This window comes from Miscanthus floridulus, chromosome 2 (genome assembly GCF_019320115.1).
Source record: "Miscanthus floridulus cultivar M001 chromosome 2, ASM1932011v1, whole genome shotgun sequence".
NCBI classification, from domain to species: Eukaryota; Viridiplantae; Streptophyta; class Magnoliopsida; order Poales; family Poaceae; genus Miscanthus; species Miscanthus floridulus.
The window spans coordinates 7,573,764-7,583,573 of NC_089581.1; the positions used below are offsets into that span (position 1 = coordinate 7,573,764).

The window sequence follows — 9,810 nt, forward strand, 5'->3', positions numbered from 1 at the left end:
ACTTAGATATACACCATGTCCAGATTAATAGTAAAAGAAACCTGTTATCTGAAAGAATCCAAACATCTTATATTATTGAAACGGATGGAGGGCAGCGCCCGGCATCAAGACAGGGGACTGTGGCAACACATCTCTCGCACCAGCGCCAGCATCCAAGGACACGGGAAACCCCTCCTGTGCCCCTTCCACGCGCAGCGATCCATGTCCAGAGTCAACTTCACCATCTCAATGTAGCCAATCGTTCGTCTCTTCTTCAGCGACTCCATCAGTTCGAAGGCGTCCCCGGCGCGCATGTCGCAGTACATGAGGCCCTGCGCGAAATCGGCCCAGAAGAGCTGCCCCTGGAAGCAGAACATCGCCTGCGGCGAGAAGGCCTAAGGAACTTCTGGGAAGAGCCTCGGCTTCACCTGCCACAGGCCGGTGCTTCTCGACTCGAACACGTTGGACCCTGCCAAGGGGCATCCAGTTCATTCCCTTTCTGCTACTGGACTATGGTATTAAACCTATGTTACGCTAACTTGTGATCAATGCATTTTCTCAGGGCTGCCCTTATCTCCTTCAGCATCTCGTCAATCCCGATATGCCTCCTGCAGAACCAAGGCAACGGGGTTAAACAAAATGAAGTGACACTAAAACAGGACAAGAAATAAGCAGACATCAAAATAGAATGACATATTGCTTCTAGGGCTATGACGGTTCCAATTCTAGCAGATTTATGAACTTTAATATGAACTGCTTAAAATTGAAAGAATTATAAACACGCGTTTAGTTTGGTAAGGTGATGAGACATACAACACACTAGCAGCCACAACAGCTTGAGGTCTTGGATAGTCCCCAAGCTCCTTTTCACCACTTTCAACTTTAGCCTCTGATAAGACCTGATGATTGCTTACGTGTCCATGTAGGTTATCTTTGCTGCCACTTTGGTCATGCTCTTCTTCACATCCAATTGAAGATATCTCTAAGGCCAGTGATGATAACCTATCATGGGCCTACAAGGAGGGGAGGAAAATCGACGCTACTATAGTTAAAACACTGAATGTACCAATATGAAGTCAAATTTTCAAGAGATTGTTTCAAAGAGAAAATCGCGTCACCCAAATTAGGAAGACAACAATTTGACTCAAATTAAGGAATTGAAGTGCACCTTAGGAAGATCAATCTTGTTCAGGACCACAACATAAGGTCGCTCCAGGTATTGGGGGTTATACATCCTTAGTTCCTGCAAAGAGCTACAATCAAATCGCTGTTCGAAACTGCACCTTGACTTGAGAACAAAATATAGAGTTATAGAGAAATGATGATTCAGTTTTGACTACCACAATCACAAACCTGATACACCCAAATGAATTTTTCAACCATTTACAAAAGCAAGTTCTCTTCTAAGATACTATATTTCTCGTAACTCCTTTAAGAAAGCAACTTTATTCTAAGATCCTATTTTCCCCTACTAACTGTTCAGAGGCCTGGTATCCTCAGAATCTGAACTGGTCTGATCTTCCTTTATTCTAACCACTGGGAGCAAATCGTTACTCCCTCTATTCCAAATTTTAAGACGTTTTAGCTTTTCTAGATACATTGCTTTTACTATAAGCTATGTATTTAGAAAAGCCAAAACATCTTATAATTTGGAATGGAGGGAGTACATTGCTACACTCATAACACTTGACTTCCCTTGACCTTGACTCCTTAAGCTTACCATACACTCAAACTGGCAATATGATTCTGCTCCAGACAACATATACAAGTGTTTATCAAACAATCTCACTGCTAATGCTAGGGTAACACAGATCAGATAGATCATGAACATTGTAATACTGAGACATGAAAGCCAAACAACACATGCGATGATGTGAGTGATGAAAGCAATTAGAAATTAGTACTTCTCTGACAATCTTATAATCATTGACAGGGTCATCCACAGCAGCATCGACAACATGGACGATTACTCTAGTTCTCCTTAAATGTCTTAAGAAATTGCGGCCAAGACCCTGAAAAATTAATTAAACCACATGATAAGTCCAAATGAAATAGTGAGGGGAATCTGCATGATAGTTCCAAAGAAAAGTAATTAGGAACAAGCAGATAATATAGAAGTAAAAGCATTACCTTTCCTAGATGAGCACCCTCAATTAGACCTGGCAAATCTGCCAATGTTGCTTCTGAAGAAAACTGTAAGGCCCCTAAAGCAGGATCTCCACCAAGCCGGCCAAGATTGGGCATTAATGTAGTGAACGGATAATCAGCAATGTCTGGTCTTGCAAGTGTTATAGCTGATAGAAGTGTTGACTTTCCAGCATTTGGAAGTCCCTGAAGATGCAATTAAGATAACTTATAACAACATGGTGATATGGCAAAGAAATAAATTTGAAGCAAGCCTCAAATTTTGGATAATCAAACATCTGCATCCTAAAAGGAAACAGGGATGACTCTGGTATTATGATATATGAGCATGAAGCATTTAACTAACAATTTCTTTCTCCCTAAAACTCGAGATGTGTGGATTAGTAAAACGTCATACCACAAGACCAACATCAGCAACTACTCTTAAGATCAACTCCAAGCTTACTTCCTCACCAGGCTGACCATGAATTAACACCTGAAGACAAGAGAGGTAACAGAATCACGAAACATACTATGGACTTGACAATAGTAGCCAGTAAAATTGCCTTGAAATTTGTAAGCTATCAAAATACACAATGCTAACAAAAATGAATACAAGCAGTTCAGTGTTCAGTAAGGAATTTATAGCTGACTGTTGACACTAGCGCTTGAGCATCATACATCTTCTCGTGATCAATCATCAATTTGTGCATCAGTTAACATGACATCAGACATGCAAGCAACTGGACATTTACAAAGGGCCTGTTTGGTTCTCTTCTCTAGCTAGCCTGCATTGCATCTGGGATCCAGGCTGCCGTTGGCCAGGCTCTAGGCATGCAGCATATTGCTGTTTGGTTGCCCTGCTCAACATGGCCAGGTTCCAGGGATGGAAAAGAGGCTGTCAACTAGACTGGTTTCCTATCTGATGGGCTGATTGTACAAGTACAGAGACATCTTTTCTCCACTAGTGAATCCTTCCCTCATCTAAAAGATCCAAACAAGAGACATAAGTGACACAACTTACTTTGTCACTAGTGTCTCGCATGATGTTTGGGGATAAAGCCATGGCTTTCCTCCTCCTGTACTCAGGCACATCTATCAAGCTGATCTGCAAAATAACTAAATAAATATAGTATACAAAACTATAATATGAATCCAGTATACTTATTGTAGCAAATAAAGCGAATAGTCATAGTGAACAAAATGGGGGCATTTTCTTTTCTTTTCTTTTCTTTTTTTAAAGTATAAGAGGTGCTAAGTGGTTCTAGATCATTTACACGACATACTCAGTACACAAAGGAATATGCATAATTTCTATTGCTTTAAGTAGCTGCCTTAGCAGAAATCAAGTACACCTAAGATCATAGACAAGTGTGCCACCCATTGAATCATTTATAGCACAACATCAAAATCAAGTTAATTGATCTGACACTAGGCTGCAGTGATGCACATGCATATATATACTTCAAATTTATAGCACAACATCAAAATCAAGTTAATTGATCTATGACACTAGGCTGCAGTGATGCACATGCATATATATACTTAAAAAATGTGTCAAAACTGTACAGCTGTATCTCAAAATGTTGAAAACAGGGTAACTGCGAATCTTTCCACACACTTCACACCACTGATGTTTGTGCTTACACTAATATTGCAAAATTAACATGATAAAATGCTTACTACACTCCACAGCATTTAGGATGTCGGAAAGGGTTAAGGATGCTTACTAAGTTACTATACTCCACAGCATTTAGGATGTCGAAAAGGGTTACAGGAATAAGTTTGTCTTTCAATAATTCATAAAATTAGGGATAGTATGAGTTTGGGACTGGAATCCACATTTCCTCCTGCATCAGCGTGGCAGAGTAGTCAATAAGTAACTACTCACCCCGCCCTGTCCACCTCTAGCAACGAGCACTTCATCACCGGGATGAGCCAAATCCGCCAGAACAGCTCCCTTCTTGCGTTTCACAACAGTTCCTGCAATTCGATGCGAAGGCATCCATCAATGGCCAGTCCCCGCACAGGAGAAATGCTCGAAATCGACAGCACCGAGTCCACAAACCTACAGGCACGGGTATCCTGAGCGTCTCCCCGGCGAAGCCGCTGTGCATCTGCGAGCTGAGCGTGCCGCCAGCGGCGCCCACGTTCCCTCCCCGTTTGGCGCAGTACCGCGCCTTCTCGTGGAACCGCAGCAGCGTCTCCTCGGCCTCGTCGGCGTACACCACGACGTCGCCGCCGTGCCCGCCCGTCGGCAGCGCCACGGACCCGTCGTAGTTCCGCTTGTACGACACCTTCTTGCTCTTCTTCTCGCCCCGGTTGAACCTGCCGCGGGGCTTGGTGGCGTCCGCGGAGGGCGCCGGCGGCATGGCGAGCACGGCGCCGTGCCCGCCGTCGCCCGCGCGGACGGTGACCACGGCGTGGTCGAAGTACTTGTGCGCCTCCTTCGCCAGCGCCTGCGGCGAGGCGCCTGCGCTCGGAGCGGGCTCCTTCACCCTGGCCGCGCGGCACGTGACCGCGAGCAGCGCGCGCTTCCTTCCGGGGCCGCGGAGTATAAGGAGGCAAGAGGCGTCCGAGATGTCGTGGTGATGGTGGGCTGCCGCGCGGAGAGGGTGGGAAGGGAGGCGGGGATGGAGGAGAAGCGCCATGGTGGTGGTGCTGCTGTTGCCGCGGCGTGGCTGCGCTGCGCCAGGGGTGGAGATAACTGATAAGCCAAGTTGCGGCGCAGCGTCCGCCGTTGGACGGCTACGACGAACCCATCCTGGTCGTCGGTCGATCAGAACGAGCGAGTGAGCGTCATGCGCAATTTATCTCCTATTTTTCTCATTTTTAGGTGAATGGTTTTTTTTTATGACATGGCGACATTTTTTAAAAGAGAGAAGAGTAAGTTTTATCTAGACGAAACTATCTCGATATGGTTACCAATTCTATATGAATCATTAAATTAAATGTCTATGAAACTATTTTCATCCGTATTTTATTTTGTTTTACATGATGTAACAATCTTGAAAACAATACAAAGAATCTCTCCATTGACAATGGCCCAACGGAGGATGGCACAGGTCTAAATGAAGTCAATATCCTTTTCCCCCCATTTTACTACCTCATTTTTGCTTAAATTTATGATTGAATTTATATGGACTCATTGGTTTTAATTAACCAATTTTACACCCTCGACCCGAAAACTAGGGCAGTACCATCTCTAGCGCCTAATCGGTGGGAGAACTAGGACATCTGGCATCTCTAGCAGACCAGCACCTGGTCGAAGTAGCGCTCGAGGCCGTGGAAGGGCGCCTAGTCGGTGGTGCATGCCGCACCCCAACCAGGAGGCGACAGATTGAGAGTTGGCACAATGCGAGAGGGGGACAGGTAGAGGTGGCAGATTAGGAGTTGGTTGTCGTGCGAGAGAAGGGTAGGTTAGAGAGAGGAAGCATGACATATTGAGAGATGTCGGGCCAGACCCCCTCGTTGGTATATCCACGACCATTGGCGGCTCCTCTATGTCGACCTCTCCATGACCACGCCACCCCCTCTTTGACCGATGTCGCCTCTATGCCAACACTCCTCTTCCATGCCCCATGTGCCTTCAAGTCGTTGCCCCTTCCTCCCTACCCGGGCGTCATCTCGCCACCAACGCCCCTACTCCAACAAGGTATGTCGCCCTGCCTGATGCCCTCCTTGATATCATTTGTATGAAATTGAGTGAATTTCATATGTATTATGGTTCTCTTGCGGATCACATCCAAGGCATTTCGTCAAAATACATCATGTCTTTTCACTTTTGTAGTCCTATGCATAGTCTGTACTATAGCCCCAATCATAGCTACTAATAATGGTTTTGTTTGACGAGGAGTATAATATTTTAAACCAATTCTTTAAGAAAGAGGATGAGTCCGATGATGATGCCCTTATCTAGAGCTTGATTGCACAGGAGGTGGAACATGAGGGTTAAGAAGGCCTTCTTTGGAACACAGGAATAGAAAAAAGTGTAGGAATTCTTTAGGATTGCAACTGCAAAACGAAGGATTGAAAAACGTAGGAAAATTGTATGAGTAGGTGTTTGGATGGACATAGAAAATGTAGAGGAATAGGAATCACAGGATTGGTTTAATTAACAATTTGACGTGTTATTCTATTATATAGAGAAAAACATCAGCTGTTAGAGCCTGACCAGCACACCATAAAAGCATTGATCTCATCTTTTCACAACCATTTGCCTCGTTCCTAGTGAAACCAAGAAGTTCCAGCGGATTTTTTTCCATGAAAATCCTGTAAAATCATAGGGTACCAACAGTATTCCTCAGGATTTCTTAGGAGCCATTCCTGTGAACCAAAGACACCTACGGTACCTATTCCTTAGGATTGCCCAATCCTTTGTTTTTCCTTTGAAAACCCTTCCATCCTTTGTTCATAGACATTCGTGAGGATTGGATAGAGCATTTGTGGTCACGTCATGGTGTGTTGTACTTGACCTGCACATGTTGTTTTATTTCTTCTTATCGATGTCCATGTGGTCAGTTTGAATTTTGGATATGAAATTTAAAATTTAAACTTATATGGTGTTGTAATAATACATTAAGTCTATGTTCGTTTAAACTATGCATTTGATTTTTTTGTGGATGCGAAATGAAGATCATATAGAGGGTTAACACGCTGAAATTTGTGAGAAAATAAAATAGTCTCTATTTTAGGTATAGTCATGTTGTTGACAATAGTAGAAAACAAGTTTTTTTTTTGGAAAAAAATTGTGGCAACCTAAATATGAAGATAGGAGGCCTATTTTAGGTAGTCCTCCTAGCGATGCTCTCATGTGTATTTAAGGAGGCCTATTTTAGATAGTGCTAGCAAGGGTGTTACTAGCGCCCAGACATCTGGAGCCGCTCCAAAATATCGGATGCCTCCGATCCTTTGTGAGGAGGCCGCGCCGCCTGTTTTTGCATGCCCTACTGTGTTTGCCCCCATGTTGCGTACCGCACTACCATCACGCTCGCTCTGTTTCGCTGACCATAGCGCCCACACGTAGGAACCCATGTGGGTCCCAGTCATCTGCCCCTGCCTGTGGATGCCGCGCCACGGATGTGTCTGCCGGCCTTAGGCGCCTACACGGTGACCCACGGCAGCGACCCCAGCAACTGCAGCAGGCGGCTGTGGTAGGTAGGTCATGTTGCAACATGTGCAACACCAGATCTACTTTTGCAATATCCAGATAAAACACTTGCAGCATGCGTCCGATAACAACTGAAGTGCTTGCAAAACGCTAGAAAAAACTTAAAAACATGTGTGTAGGCATTGCAAAAATATATGCAACATCCAGATGAAACACTTGAAATATGCATGTTTATGCAACATTCAGAAAAAAAACACTTGCAACATACGTCTAGAACATATGAAACATTTAGAACATACATTTGAAACATACGTGTATAGTTATTGCAACATCATGATCTACTTTTGCAACATCGATATAAAACACTTACAACATACCTCTGTAACATCTGGAACACTTGAAATATACGCTTACAACATACGCTTTCAGTGCAATGTCACATTGCTGCTTGGACGAACGGAGGCTCATCGCTGCGGGGCTCGACGCCGGTGCGGAGATTGGCGGCTGCGCGGAGCTCGCTAGTGTGGTAGTGGTGCAGGCAACTCGCCAGCGGAACGACATCACACAAAGCTCTTCCTCTCGCCTGCTTACTGGAGCATCCGTCGTGGAGGCTCGCTGGCTCGATAGAGCGGCCGCAACGAGCGGGCCGCACGGTGGAGCGCCGAGTGAGAAGGTGGTCGGCGCGGTGTGCCGAGCGAACGGCACGGTAGCGAGTGGGGAAATTTCTAGAAAGCGGCGTCGGTGGCACAGTAGCGAGTGGGGAAATTTCTGGGAAGCGGCGTCGGTCCGTTAGCATTACCGTGAGGACGATGGACTCATGGATAAAAGTAGAGTGACGTATGGACACAGGAGAGAGCGAGTGATGAAAGAAATAATTTTTTACTTTTAATTAATATTAGGGTTAAATTAGGGATAGATTATACATGGATAATCAAACAGAAAAACTGTATACTATTATTACTGGAAATCATATAAATTTCTGCAAAGAAAGCACAAACCAGCTTATACCATCGTACGCGGGTGAGTCCACCAAATTAAAAAGCAAAGGTAAGCAGACTAATAAATAAGCAAAACTACTAGTACTACACCTTTTTTTTCGGTACTGTACGGAGTACTAAATGCTTCTGCGCCTGATCATGGCCCGCGGCGGCGTCGCTGATCTTTCCCTACCTCTCTTCCCGCGACGACGCGGCTCGTTGGCGCCGATAAGGTGGTCGAGAAGGCGTTTAAGCGGGTGCAGTGGGATGAGGATGGCGTCGGCGAGGCGCTGTGCGCGGCGTAGGCTTTCCAGCAGGCGCGGCGTCGAGTGGACGACAGCAGCGTTAGCAGCAGCCGCGGTCCCGCGGATGCCGGCAGCAGTCTCGATCTAGGTCCTCGGAGAGCGCCCTCAGTCGCTGCGCCCGCTTGGAGGCGTCGGCGATGAGTTCTTGGGCGCGTGCCACCTCCTCCCTCGAAACTTGCACGAACCGCGTGTACCTGAGGCCGCCACGGCCGCGCTGATGCCACCAAGCGGCGGTACCGGGGTGAGGGCGACGCCTGCGGTCCACGGCCTGTCGTAGCTCATCTCCGATGAAGCCCAACATTGACGCGAACAAGTGCTCGGTCGACAGCATGCGGCTGCAGAGTTGGCATGCCAGCGCCAGCTGCCGTTCGGTGGCGTCCGGGGCGTCATCGTTGGGGTGCTCTGCCACCGCCTCCGTCTCCCACTCGTGCTCCTCCTCCTGCCTCGCCCAGCGCACCTCCAGCAAGGTACCCACATCGCCCGACAACATGGCTAACTTGTCGGTGTTAGCAAGGGCGTTACTAGCGTATTCTCGATCTCCTGGTCCCGCCATGGATTTTGCCCCGACGCCGCCGATCGCCAACGAATAGTACGAGATCGCAAGATAGTCTCTTTTTACATGTTGATGAGATGCTGTATATTTATTTTATTTATGGTTTCGCTAGCTAATAATACGGACCGGACTCTTTTCTCCGTGTCGCAGATCGAGTTCCTTTCGGAGTTTGGAGTTTGCAGACGTTATGCACTAGTAGGTGTGTTTGGAACTAGCACAAGTTTGCATTGCATCAGGCAAAAATGCAAGATGCGTTCCGCTCGGTAGGACAAATCTGCTATGCAAGCGCCGATAACCGAGCGCCCGCAGCCCGTGCTGCACCGCGTCGGCACATGCGGCCGGATGTGAATGACACTTACGTCGGTACGCTCACTGCGTGCCCGGCGGTTGCAAGTCGACACGCAGGTGGAGCCGTGGAGGCGGGCAGCGGCGGCACATCCGCACGAGCAGGAGATGATACGTCCACTGCGTGCCTCGCTGAATGGTCTCCTCCCTCTGCTCGGCACACTGACCTAAGTCTGGTAGACCCGTGGTCTGGCACCGTCAACCTTGCGCCTGGCTAGGCGACCGCGCCAGCACGCTGCAGTGCCTCGCCGATCGAACTGCTCGCGGTGGCCACGCACCGGCGCTTGACATACCGCGCGTGGAGCTGTCAGCTGGGACTTGTCGAGCTCCGCAGCTGCCTCGGTTGCTTCTCCGGGCCGATGACGCAAACCAGGGCACACTCATGTGGGGAACTGGATCAGGGCCGCGGAGTGGCGC

General features: G+C 47.2%; 1 protein-coding gene across 1 annotated transcript; it reads right to left on the minus strand.

Moving 5' to 3' along the window:
- Positions 1-50: 50 nt before the first annotated feature.
- Positions 51-4,854, minus strand: LOC136516220 (probable GTP-binding protein OBGC2). Its single transcript, XM_066509582.1, has 9 exons — positions 4,172-4,854; positions 3,995-4,086; positions 3,128-3,211; positions 2,522-2,599; positions 2,110-2,310; positions 1,884-1,991; positions 1,148-1,222; positions 793-992; positions 51-587 (listed from the first exon to the last, which is right to left on the minus strand). The coding sequence occupies exons 1-9, from the start codon at positions 4,752-4,754 to the stop codon at positions 509-511; spliced, it is 1,500 nt and encodes a 499-aa protein (XP_066365679.1). The 5' UTR covers positions 4,755-4,854; the 3' UTR covers positions 51-508.
- Positions 4,855-9,810: the final 4,956 nt, after the last annotated feature.